The sequence below is a fragment of the Balaenoptera ricei genome, chromosome 6 (assembly GCF_028023285.1).
Source record: "Balaenoptera ricei isolate mBalRic1 chromosome 6, mBalRic1.hap2, whole genome shotgun sequence".
Classification (NCBI taxonomy): Eukaryota; Metazoa; Chordata; class Mammalia; order Artiodactyla; family Balaenopteridae; genus Balaenoptera; species Balaenoptera ricei.
In genome coordinates this window covers 16,343,958-16,357,507 of record NC_082644.1, presented here as the reverse complement: position 1 = coordinate 16,357,507, position 13,550 = coordinate 16,343,958, and the positions used below count along the sequence as shown (strand labels likewise).

General features: G+C 41.5%; 1 protein-coding gene across 1 annotated transcript in view; it reads left to right on the top strand.

Moving 5' to 3' along the window:
* Positions 1-7,379, top strand: part of PIWIL2 (piwi like RNA-mediated gene silencing 2) — an 85,972-nt gene extending 78,593 nt beyond the window's left edge. The window contains exons 21-23 of the mRNA XM_059926255.1: positions 5,616-5,869; positions 6,320-6,427; positions 7,223-7,379. Coding sequence (XP_059782238.1) covers positions 5,616-5,869; positions 6,320-6,427; positions 7,223-7,379 — 519 coding nt within the window. The remainder of the gene's footprint in view (positions 1-5,615; positions 5,870-6,319; positions 6,428-7,222) is intronic.
* The last annotated feature ends 6,171 nt before the right edge of the window (positions 7,380-13,550 follow it).

The window sequence follows — 13,550 nt, the reverse complement described above, 5'->3', positions numbered from 1 at the left end:
TAGATGTTTTTATATTTTGTCCAGCTTTTCCAGTTGTCCTCAGTGGCAGGGTTTCTTAGAAATCCTGGTCCACCACCTGAAGCCTTGCTGGCAAGCTTAATCTCACCTGTGGTTTTATTTAATATCTGTATTTAGATTTATATTTCTAGTCCAGCAGTTCTCAAATTTTTTGGTCTAAGGAAATCTTTACCTTCTTAAATATTATTGAGTTTTTTGTTTGTATAGGTATACATCAATAATTACCGTATTACAAGTTAAAACAGAACTTTTTAATGTTTTTTAATTTACTTTAAAATAATAAGCTCAATATAGTTAATAACATAAATAACATTTTATTTTATTTTTTATTTTTTATTGTAATTTATTTATTTATTTACTTATTTATGGCTGCGTTGGGTCCTCAGTGCTGTGCGCGGGCTTTCTCTAGTTGCGGCGAGTGGGGGCTACTCTTCGTTGTGGTGCGTGGGCTTCTCGTTGCGGTGTGCGGGCTTCTCATTGCAGTGGCTTCTCTTGTTGCAGAGCATGGGCTCTAGGCGCACGGGCTTCAGTTGTTGTGGCACGTGAGCTCAGTAGTTGTGGCTCGCGGGCTCTAGAGCACAGGCTCAGTAGTTGTGGTGCACTGGCTTAGTTGCTCCGCGGCATGTGGGATCTTCCCGGACCATGGCTCGAACCCATGTTCTCTGCATTGGCAGGCGGGTTCTTAACCACTGTGCCACCAGGGAAGTCCCATAAATAACATTCTAAATTAAAGATTACTTTCAAAATGTTCGGTGATGTTTTACATTTTGGCGAATGGCTTTAATGTTTGGGTTAGTAAAGGCAAGTGAATATCCTACATTTAACTTATTGCAGTGTCACACATCATTTACTTTCTGGAAAATTCTACTGGATATTTATGAGCTAATTAGAGTGAAAATGGCAAGTAATGTAGTAGTAGTATTGTGAAATTAGTTTTGACTCTGTGGACTCCCTAAAACATCTAAGGGGAAGCACTGGAGCCCAGAGCACACATTGAGAATCACTTTCTGGCCCATACCCTTCATCTGAGCTCCTACACCACATCTTCAGCTGCCTGCGTGGCCTCTCTAGTACTTGGATGTCTCATGGGCCACTGAAACCTAACATGTGAGTCTGAGTGCCAGTGTTGCCTTCCACTCATGTGTGAAAATCAGAACCAAGCTACGTTCTCGACACTTGCCTTAGCTTTAGCTCTCATGATTAGTAGTCACTTAATGTTGAGTTCATCTGTTATTTGGCCTGAGCTTTGAGAAGATTAAACTCAGCTGTAGTTAATTCAGCCCCTTTTGCTTCTCCTGTGGCTCTGGCTCTGGCTCTGGCTCTGGCTCTGGCTCTGACTTCATATTGCTGGACTGGTCTGACTAGTGTTCGACCCTGGAGACAGAAGGGAGTGGGCCACGGTATTGCCTTTGGAATCAGAAGTTTCAGGCAGCCAGTTTACAATGTGTGAGAGTATAGGTTCTTTCTGCTTTTCAGTTCCACCTTCACTTCCCTTTTCTTGACACAATTGGGAGGATCTTATGGTGGAGAGTTATCTTGAGCAAGTGATTATTTGGGGACTCTTCCAGACTTCAGCCTGCCCTTTCTGCACCTGCCATTTCTAGTAGCTTGCCTGGCCTCTTCCCTCTTTTTTTCCCCCAATTTTTTTAATTGAGTAAAATACACATAACATAAAATTTACCATCTTAACCATTTTTTTTTAATTATTTTTATTTTTTTAAATATTTATTTATTTATTTATTTTTGGCTGCATTGGGTCTTCGTTGCTGCAAATGGGCTTTCTCTAGTTGCTGTGAGCTGGGGCTTCTCTTCGTTGTGGTTCACGAGCTTCCAATTGAGGTGGCTTCTCTTGTTGTGGAGCACAGGCTCTAGGCACGCAGGCTTCAGCAGTTGTGGCCCGCAGGCTCTAGAGCACAGTCTCAGTAGTGGTGCACGGGCTTACTTGCTCCGCGGCATGTGGGATCTTCCCGGACCAGGGCTCGAACCCGTGTCACCTGCATTGGCAGGTGGATTCTTAACCACTGCGCCACCAGGGAAGTCCCCCATCTTAACCATTTTTAAGTATAACATTTCAGTGGTATTAAATACATTCAAAATGTTGGGCAGTCATCATCATCATCCATCTCCATAACTCTTTTTTTTATCTTGTAAAACTGAAACTCTGTCCCCTTAAAACAGTAATTCCCCATGCTCCCCTCCCCCTAGCCCGTTGCCACCACCCTTCTACTTCCTGTCTCTGATTTTGACTACCCTGAGTATCTCATACACGTGGAATCATACTGTATTTGTCTTTTTGTGACTGGTTTATTTCACTTAGCATAATGTCTTCAGAGTTCACCCATGTTGTAGTATTCAATACATTGCAGTGCTACCTGGAATCCTTTACCCTTCTTGCTGACTGAATTGTCTGCTAGTTCTTTCACTGAGGCATAATATTCACTTTTTCCTCTAGAGAACAAATGTCTTATACTTCTCTGTTCCCATAGCATTTTATTTATATTCTTTGTTATGTTATTTGTAATGTATTGAGAGTATTTACTTTGTGTCTGTCTCCCCAATGTTAATTTGAGTTCCACTAATATTTGGAAGGTATCAAGATAATTTTTAAATTTTCTGAGACTAGCACAGTGGCTCATATCTAGTGGGCATTAAGTGTTTGTTCAGTGAATGAATGGAATCACACATAAAAGAACATCTCAAACTTCCAGCAGATACTTATTTTCTACTTGACCCTCACCGTTGTATTCAGTGCTAGGGATAGCAAGCCAACAAGCACAGTCCTGCTTTCATTAATTTATTGTTTCATGTATTTACCCTAGTACTGAAGTGACTTAATAATGTATATTTAATGTTTATGTTTCAGTATTGTGATTTGTCTCATATTTTGACCCCCCTACATCATAGTCTTATCATTTATGAAATGAGGAGAATGGACTAGATGACCTAGAAAAGTTACCATTGTTGACTGTTATTATTAGATTTGAAAGCTCCTTAATAACAGGAATCATGCCTTTCACTTCTACTGGAATCTTACATAGGGCCAAGTATAATGTCTCACACTCAGTAGTTGGTTAACAGATTTTAAAGAAAGAGGTAATATCAGTGAATACTTCAGACGAATTTGATTCTATTTCTCACTCCATTGATCTTGTTAGATCCCTTCCCTGTGCTTCAGAATATCTGTATTTCCTTGATCTAGTTTGTTCTCAACTTTTGTGTGTAGCTTAAAAAAATTATATACATATACACACACTTTATCCCTCTTAACCCTGAGAAGAAGAAAAGTAAGGTGGTCATTTACATCCATTTTTCAAGTGAGGAAACTGAGTCTTCAAGAGCATAGCTGAGGAGCAGCACATTCAGACTCAGTCCCAGGTCTCCTGACCCCAGATCCAGTGTAATTCTTCTCTGTTTCCTCATCTGTGAAATCAGGTTTTCTTCCAGATCCAAGTGCCTTTGTTACCCACCCTTTTACACAATGTATCAGTTAGGGGTCTTTGGGAAGTCACAGAAATGTGCTAACTTTAGCAAAATGGGGATTAATTGGTAAGATCATGGAGAGTCTCAGAGGATTCGTGGGAAGGTTGAGCGTCAAGCTGGGAAATGGATAGGGTTCCAGAAGCAGGGATCCTGAAGAAGCACCACCACAAAGGGAAAATCTCCAGGTGTTTCTTACTCTCTGTCAAAGAGTCAGAGTGAGGGAGGAGTGTTCTGCTGGGGCAGTTTTGTTCCCCCAGTGGGCAGCCTGGAGACATTTTATAACTGAGAGAGATTGCTACTGGTATCTAGTGGGTAGAGGCCAGGAATGCTGCTAAACATCCTCTAGTGTCAGCCCCCAGTAAAAAGAATTCACTGGCCCTACATGTCAGTAGTGTTGAGGTTGAGAAGCCCTGGATTAGGGGAAGATACCTTGATTAATAATCACACGAATTCCAGTGTATCCTGTTGGAGGCAGGAGGACACTTAAAATGCTCTTACCAAAAAGAGGTGGAATAGATGCTAGACAGCCAAAAACAACATAAAAACAAAAAAGTACAACTGGGGGAATAATTCCAATCTTGGAATGTGAAGGTGAATCACATGTTTGTAAATACAGTACTTGCGGGGTCTCAGAAAAAAGGGACATTTATAAAATATTTGAATTTTAAATTTAAACTCCAAAAAGATGCTAGGTGATTATTTATTATTAAAAAGGGTTCTTTGAAATGAAACTTAAATTTTCATGTAGAGTAACCTATAAAGAATATGTAGTATAAGCCTATCTAATTCAATGATAAGTTAGGGTTTTGAGGGGAATTGTGAACAAAAACCTAGGATGAACCAAAATCAGAATCAAACTGTCACTAACTGAATTAAACCAAAGCACTTTATTTATTTATGTATTTCTTTGGCCATGCCACATGGCATGTGGGATCTTAGTTCACCAACCAGGGATCGAACCCGTGCCCCCTGCAGTGGAAGCGTGGAGTCCTAACCACTGGACCGCCAGGGAAGTCCCTAAACCAAAGCACTTTAAAGAAAACTTCTAGTTTAAAATGAAACAGCTTATTTTTTAAAATTATTGAAGTCACATACAACTAGAACATAATTATATTCTCTAAATGGGGAAAAAATTATTTTTCAAAACTGATTCAAGGGGTTTCCCTGGTGGCGCAGTGGTTGAGAATCCGCCTGCCAATGCAGGGGACACGGGTTCGAGCCCTGGTCTGGGAGGATCCCACATGCCGCGGAGCAGCTAGGCCCGTGAGCCACAATTACTGAGCCTGCGCGTCTGGAGCCTGTGCTCTGCAACAAGAGAGGCCGCGATAGTGAGAGGCCCGCGCACCGCGATGACGAGTGGCCCCCACTTGCCGCAGCTAGAGAAAGCCCTCACACAGAAACGAAGACCCAGCACAGCCATAAATAAATAAATAAATAAATAAATAAATAAATAAATAAATAAATAAATAAATAAATAAATTTTAAAAACCCAAAAACAAAAAAACAAAAAACTGATCCAAGCCAGCATTTAATTTGATTTGGATCCATGGACAATTTACCAGGACTGCTATTTACTTAGTTATATTAAGAATGTTTCACACTATACCTGATGGTAGGATAATATTTAGTAAAGGATCCCCTTTCATTTGTCAGCAACTTTGGATGTTGCTAATACACAGAAACGTGAGGATGGTGGATCTGTGGGATGTGCAGTTATATGTTAGAATTTCTGCAGCAGTTCACCTTGTTTTTTGCCTAGACAGTAGTTAGTGTTAAATCCAAGTAGTAGGAAGATTGATTCAGCCCATAATTTTCCTTCCTTTTAACTTTTTTTCACACTGTTTCAGTATAAGCCGTATATATATGACTCAGAGCTTGCTTATTTGGTTTCATATTTTATAACACCTTTGGTGTACCAGACCTGTTTTACTGCCCTGAGGAAGTCTAGAAATGACTAGAAGCGGCTTCTCCCTGCCCTTCCAACATGATGGCTTTGGGCCCAGCTGTCAAAGGGACCTACTGCCGTGTCTCCAGGTTGTTTGCTGAGTGAGCGTTTCTCTGCCTGTGGTCATTAGCCCCAGGGCCACACAGTTCACCTCAGCAGGGTGTTGTTTCAGGTGAACCACTGTCTCCCAGAGAAGATTGTGGTGTACCGTGATGGAGTGTCTGATGGCCAACTAAAGACAATTGCCAGCTATGAGATTCCTCAGCTACAGAAGTGTTTTGAAGCTTTTGAGAATTATCATCCCAAGATGGTGGTATTTGTAGTTCAGAAGAAAATCAGCACCAATGTGTACCGGTCTTCTACCGAGCGCTGTGTGACTCCCTCCCCCGGGACTGTGGTAGATCATACAATAACAAGCTGTGAGTGGTAAGTGGGCGAGACACAGTTATTTCAACAAGAATAGGTTGGAGAAGTTATCTGTTCCCTGGGTATTGGAATGGGGAGGTTGCCTAGAGAGATGTGGAATGGAATCAGAGATTTTACTGTTAAAAAGTAAAATTTTAAAAACTATTTAAAAACACACAAACCAAGAATGAAGCTTTTACCTCTTAAGTATAAAATATTGAACATACAGTCTTTTCCTAAGACTATGCATGCTTAACCGTCTGCACACAGATGTCATTTCTACCACCATTCTTAAATAGCCTGTTGAGTCAGGAGACCTGAATTCTCAGCCTAGTTTGGTCCTTGTATGTCCTTGATCCAGTCATTTGATCTCTCTGAGCCTTAGGTGAAGGAGCTAGAATGATCTCCAAGATCTTTTCCAGCTCTGGCCAAATCCAAGTCTACCATTACTTTGTACTTTTTCCTCTCTAGGGTGGACTTCTACCTTCTTGCCCATCATGTACGACAGGGTTGTGGCATTCCTACCCATTATGTTTGTGTTCTCAACACTGCACACCTGAGCCCTGATCATATGCAGAGGTGAGCTGACCACTAACCTCCTCCTCACTTGTAAATAATTCTGGCCAGTGAGCTAAGGCTAAGACCTGGAATTTTAAAACCACTGAATTAAACAAACTGGATCACTGGTTTTTGGCTTAATAATTTTCTGATTCTCTTTGGAAGCATTTTGAATTTATCTTTTGAAGTTGGATTTCCTAATACTCATTTTCTCTTATATAATCAGAAAAGACAAATACTGCCCACTGCCAGGAATATTTACCCCTTGAGTTTCTTCTTGTCTTTCATGATAATGGTATCTTTTTGAGGTGCGACTGATAATCCTTGTTGTACACTAAAATTACTTGGAGACCTTTCAAAAAATACACCCAGGCTTCACGAACTCCAAGCATTCTGAGGCATTCGCATTTTTAAAAACTGCTTCTAATGATCATGACACACAGCCAGGTTTGAGATGCATTGCTCTTGTGCTCAGATTATATAAATACTTTGCTGGGGTACTTACCTTTCTGCAGATTTTTCTTGAGGCAAAAAAAAAAACCAAAAACAAATACATGTTCTCCTTGCTGTTTTCCTTGTTTTGATATAAAAAGAGGAGCACCTAAAGTGGGAATTTCCCCATGCCCTCTTGACTTACAAATAGTGGAAATAGATACAATTCCACTTAAAAATAATGATTCCCAAAAGTTGCATCATATATTCCTCAGTCCCCCAGTTTGCTGGTAAGTATGCTCTGTCACACACCCAGAAGTACATAATGTGCTCCAAATTGAAGATGGAAAGTGAAAAGGATCATGTTTTCTTCTTGGCCTACAGGTTGACTTTCAAACTGTGCCACATGTACTGGAATTGGCCTGGTACCATTAGAGTTCCAGCTCCTTGCAAGTATGCCCACAAGCTAGCTTTCCTGTCAGGACAAATCTTGCATCACGAACCAGCCATCCAGCTGTGTGAGAACCTGTTCTTCCTGTGACTGGACAATCAGGACGTGGGCTGGTCAGAGCAATCAGACTTCTGAACTCAGCTGTGAACTCAGCTGTGCAGGATTAACAGTGACTGAAAGGGGTTTTGTGTTGGTGTTTTCCCTTTCACCAGCCCAGTAGAATAAGATATCTTTTTTTCCTTTTCTCTTTTAAACCTGATATCACCAAGAAGCAGGTTCCACCCTAAGGATCAGCTAGAAATTGTCTCGTTGCCTTTGTAGAGCACATGGGGGTAGTCTGCTACTGCGTAGATGGGGACCCTTTAGGAGCCTCCAAAGCCAACTTGAGCTGTAGAAATCCGCAGAAGTAGCGATTGCACTTACAAACTCTGTTTACTAATAAATAGTTCCCATTTCTGGTGCCAGAGGTGATAATGAATGAAGTCTTTGCAAGTTTCTTAAAGTAGAGAGCTACTTTATTTGGGCAACTGGGAAAGGTAAGAAGGCAAGGTTTTTCAAGATATGCCTATTGCTGGAAAATGTGAAAGGCATGTAGTAAAACCAGCTGGTGGGATAGTCAGGTCCTTGCTTACCTAATCTTCTCTAGGGATTGAGTTGATGACACGTGACTTGAGCTGGCTTTGAAAGAGGTGTTTAGCTATTCCTTGGCCTCCTAAGAGAGGCCAAATGCAGTTTTTTCTGTATATTTCAGTTGCTTTATAGCGTGCCATGTTGATTTCTTCCTACCTCCCTCCCCGCCGCATATACACACACTCAGGCACAAAGCCAGCTTTGCTCCAGTTACTGATCTTTAGTAAGTTTCAGTTTTTTAAAAATTAAGCATCAGAACCTGTGAAATTCAGCAGCTTGGAAGGTTCATAATGGGGCATGAGCTTTTCTTGACCCTTTCTCCCCAGTGTGTCACCTTCTTTTCTGTTGATATGTTTGCAAATTGAATCACTCATTTCCGTTGCTCAATACCCTCTTCCCGGCTGTTGGCTCATTTTGTTAGGAATTTTTCTGAATCCATGTTACGATTTCTAGAAGTTGGCTTCGGGAAACATGACACTCCTTCCAAAGTCCAGATGTTTCAGTTTAGAAAGTTGTCACTGTGTCTGTGGGTTTCAGTGTTTTGGGGAAGCACTGTTTTTGTGTGTTTATTTTTCCCCGTTTAAAAAATTTCCAGTCCCTTCAGGGCTAATTCAGTCATATCTTGCTTTACCTGGGTTTTAAAAGACAGTTACATTTAATCTTTTCACATTTGCATTTATTTATTTTTTGGTATGATAGCAGGGAGGGGATGAAGCAGAAATCCCTATTTTATATGACAGTGTGTGAGAAGAGAAACTTCAGCTTAAAAATATTTAGAAGAAAACTGAGCAAGCAATGCGTTCGCAGAGGCTGAGCGGCTCTGGGTGTCAGTGGTCTCAAGTGCGCTTCGATTCTGTTTGGAGTGAGGGACAGAGGAAGGCTGAGACCTGGGATTTAAACACCATGGAGTCAGACACATTGGATCACTGGTTTTTGGCTTAACAGTCTCTGATTCTCTTTGGAAGCATTTTGAATTTCTCTTTTGAAGTTAGATTTCCTAATACTCATTTTCTCTTATATAATCAGAAAAGACAAATACTTGAATATAATACAAAAATTTCACTTTTTATTCCGGTTTTCTTGTCTTGTTTTTTCAGTCTTAATGTGAAATGACTGGGTCATGGGGTGGGAAATAAATAAAAACAAATTTGTATAAATGTGTAGTTGTGTTTGAAATAATGTCATTGACATATGATATTGATATAGTTCTTTTCCTTTGTAGAGCTGTAACACTTGTTAAAATTACTAATTTGTTACTAGGCATGCTGGATGCAGCTCCAGTATTGATTGGTACCCAGGTAATTTCACTGAGATCTGGCAGTAAGATTTCTTGGAAAAGACGCTAACAGTCTTACTTCTGGGACAAATGAGGCAACTCTGTGTGTGTGTGTGTGTGTGTGTGTGTGTGTGTGTGTGTGTTTTGTCTTGTTTTCAAAAATCTCTTTTCCCATCAGACAATTTCTGTTAGCCTAAGTGAGAGCCAGCTCCTAAGGGTGGCCCTCCCTTCTCACCTTTTCCTAATGCTTGCCCTTCTTTGCATGTACCTCTTGGCGTGTATGTAACCTTTAAAAATACCTTCCCAAAGCACCCTGGCTGCTTGCCTCACCACTACGTCCTTTTCGATTTATTTAGAAACTCCATCTTAAATGGTGCAGTGCTTCTTGAACTCATTCTAGAAAGAACCCAATTTCTTTTTTTTTAATTTTTTAAAATTTAAAAAAAATTTCCTTTTTAAAAAATTTTATTTATTTATTTTTGGCTACGTTGGGTCTTTGTTGCTGCGCGGGCTTTCTCTAGTTGGCGGCGAGCGGGGGCTACTCTTCGTCGTGGTGCACGGGCTTCTCATTGCGGTGGCTTCTCTTGTTGTGGAGCACAGGCTCTAGGCGCGTGGGCTTCAGTGGTTGTGGCACGTGGGCTCTAGAGCGCAGGCTCAGTAGTTGTGGCGCACAGGCTTAGTTGCTCCGTGGCATGTGGGATCTTCCCGGACCAGGGCTCAAACATCATGTGTTGATGCTCCACATCATATGTCATTAGAGAATTACAAATTAAAATGAGATACCACTGCACACCTATTAGAATAGCCAAAATCCAAAACACTGACAACACCAAATGCTGGTGAGGATGTGGAACAACATGAACTCATCGTTGCCTGAGGGAATGTGAAATAGTATAGCCGCTTTGGAAGACAGTTTGGTAGTTTCTTACAAAACTAAACATATTCTTATCATATGATCAAGCAATCACACTGCTTGGTATTTGCCCAAATGAGTTTACAACTTTTGTCCACACAGAAACCTACACATGAATGTTTAAAGTAGCTTTATCCATAATTGCCAAAACTTGTAAGCAACCAAGGTGTCCATCAGTAGGTGAATAGATACACTATGGTACGACAAGACAATGGAATATTATTCAGTGCTAAAAAGCAATGAGCTATCAAGCTATTGGAAAGACCTGCAGGAAACTTAAATGCATATTACTGAGTGAAAGAAGCCAATCTGAAAAGGTTACATACTGTATGATTCCAACTATATAACATTCTGGAAAAGGTAAAAACTATAGAGACAGTGAAAGGGTCAGGGGTTAGGGGAGAGGAGGGATGAATGGGCAGAGCACAGAGGATTTTTAGGGCAAGGAAACTATTCTGTATGATATTGTATTGGTGGATACATGTCATTATATATTTGTGTAAACCCATAGACTGTGAAACACTAAGCATGAACCCTGATGTAAACTGGGACTTTAGGTGATTATGATAAGTTGATGTAGGTTCACTAATTGTAACACATGTACCATTCTTGTGGGGGATGTTGATAATGGGGGAGGCTGTACGTATACGGGAAATCTTTACCCTCTGCAAACTGTGCTGTGAACCTAAAGCTATTCTAAAAAATACATACGTATTTTTAAGAATGAGTAAGTGTGGGTGTTCCTTGCTGGTCTAGAGGTTAGGATTCGGCGCCTTCACTGCCCTGGCTGGGGTTCAATCCCTGGATCCCTGGTTAGGGAACTGAGAATCCCCCAAGCTGCGTGGCACAAAAAGAAAGAAGAAGAATGAGTACGGGAGACTTCTGGCAACACAGCAGACTTGAGCTGACCATACTGACGAAGGTTGGCCGAAATAGAAAAAAAAATTTTTTTTATGTTAAGTAGCTGGATTTTCAGGAAATGGAACGAGGGAAGAGAGAGAGATGGTAGGGAAGGAGGAAGGAGGGAAGATACTGAGGCACAAGAAAGAAAGGGAAGCCAGAGTGGTTACAGTTGATACCAACACAGCATCCCAGGGTTATGGACAAAATGCAGGGACAGGAGCACTGAGCTTTTTCATTTCAGATAAGGATAGAAGATGCAGCGTTAGACCTTATGAGGTGCAGGATTGCTGGGGTGAATTCTCCTAGATAGAGAGCTGGAGCCTGGAAGGGGAGTAGAGTAGAAGGTCCATGCCAACCATCCTGGGGCAGCAGCAAGAAAGTTAGACAAAAGGCATTTATGAGAAATCCCCAAGCTTGGGCCACAGACAGGTGTGTGCAGCCTGAATTCATATTAGCATGTGGAGGGACCACATGCTGACAAATTACCATGAAGATTGGCCCAGACTGGTGAGAGCCCAGAGCCCTGGAGAAACAACTAATCAACTGGATTGCAGCACACAGAGGTATAAATGGGAACTATGGAAGAGAAGATATAGGAGAGAATGAGAAGGTCTAATAGGAGTTCCTGCAGGTTAAAATAGAATAAGCCACACAATTATGGACGATATGAAGACAGAGTTTTCCAGAATGAGAGACAAATATGAATCCTCTACCTGAAGAAACTCATTGAGGATAAAGAAAAGCACAACCACTCCTAGATGTACTATAGTGAAACTACAGAACACCAAAGACAGAATCTTTAACATTTTTTTTAAATTTATTTATTTATTTATTTATTTATTTATTTATTTATTTATTTATTTATGGCTGTGTTGGGTCTTCGTTTCTGTGCGAGGGCTTTCTCCAGTTGTTGCAAGCGGGGGCCACTCTTCATCGCGGTGCGCGGGCCTCTCACTATTGCGGCCTCTCTTGTTGCGGAGCACAGGCTCCAGACGCGCAGGCTCAGTAATTGTGGCTCACGGGCCCAGTTGCTCCGCGGCATGTGGGATCTTCCCAGACCAGGGCTCGAACCCGTGTCCCCTGCATTGGCAGGCAGATTCTCAACGACTGCGCCACCAGGGAAGCCCCAAAGACAGCATCTTAAAAACAACCAGAGAGATTGCTTATAAAAGAATTAGACTGGCAGCAGACTTGTTATCAACCACAACAGATGCTTAAGACAAAAGGAATAATAACTTAAAAACGCAGAGTCAACTTGGAATTCTGTTCCCATCTAAACATTCATTCAGAGATGAGGACTGGGACTTCCCTGGTGGCGCAGTGGTTAAGAATCTGCCTGCCAATGCAGGGGACACGGGTTCGAGCCCTGGTCTGGGAAGATCCCACATGCTGCCGAGCAACTAAGCCCGTGCGCCACAACTACTGAGCCCGCGTGCCACGACTACTGAAGCCCGCCTGCCACAACTACTGAAGCCTGTGCGCCTAGGGCCCGTGCTCCGCAGTAGGAGAAGCCACTGCAGTGAGAAGCCCACGCACCACATCGAAGAGTAGCCCCCGCTTGCCGCAACTAGAGAAAGCCTGCGGGCAGCAGTGAAGACCCAACGCGGCCAAAAATAAAAAAATAAATACATAAAAAGATGACCAAAATAACGAAATTTTCTAATAAAGATCAGAGCAGAAATTAATGAGATAGAGAATAGAAAAATAATACAGAAAATCAGCAAAACCAAAAGTTGGTTCCTTAGATTAACAGAATTGGCAAACCTTTAGCTAGATTGGCCAGGGGGAAAAAAAAGAAAAGAGAGGACTACTAACCTTACAGAAATTAAAAGGATTATAAAGGAATACTATGAACAATTAAGTGCCAACAAATTAGGTATCTTAGATGAAATGAACAAATTCCTATAGATAACTTGCTACTGAACCAAGTGTTATTTTTCCCAGTTTTCTTTTTTTGCCTGCTGAAACCATCGGATGATAACAGAAATGACGAATGTGGCTTCTAAAGATGTTTTCTTTTGTCTGACAGAGTGTGGGGTGCTAGTCCTCTGACATGATTTTGGGTAAACTAGAACCTTCACATTCCTTCTGATCCTCTTGAATTCGTTAAGACATGCCGAAACATAGAAAACTCATTTTTCCCCTTAAAGTGTCTTAGAAACCTCGCCATTTGTTTCTCTCTTCAGTCTCTCTAGAGCTCGCGTGATAGCTGGGGGGTGGAAGGGGGATCTTTGCCCCACTCTGCTGATCAAGTTGTCTACCTTGTCAACACACCACAGAGTGGGCTTTGATTTCGAGTCCCCAGTCCCACTTTGTACACTCTGGGCCAGGGTCTCATTTCCCTGGCTTCTTTCTCAAGGCTGTTCCACTCACTTCAGCTACAAGAAATCTGTCTGCATATCTTTTGAAAAGGCAGGCGGCTGTGGCATCTTGTCAGAGGAGAAATAGCAGTCATGAAAATGTCAGATTTTTATGTTTACTTCCTTAACTATTGCCTAACATCAAACTTTTAGTGAGCTGACCTGTTCATTCATCCAAC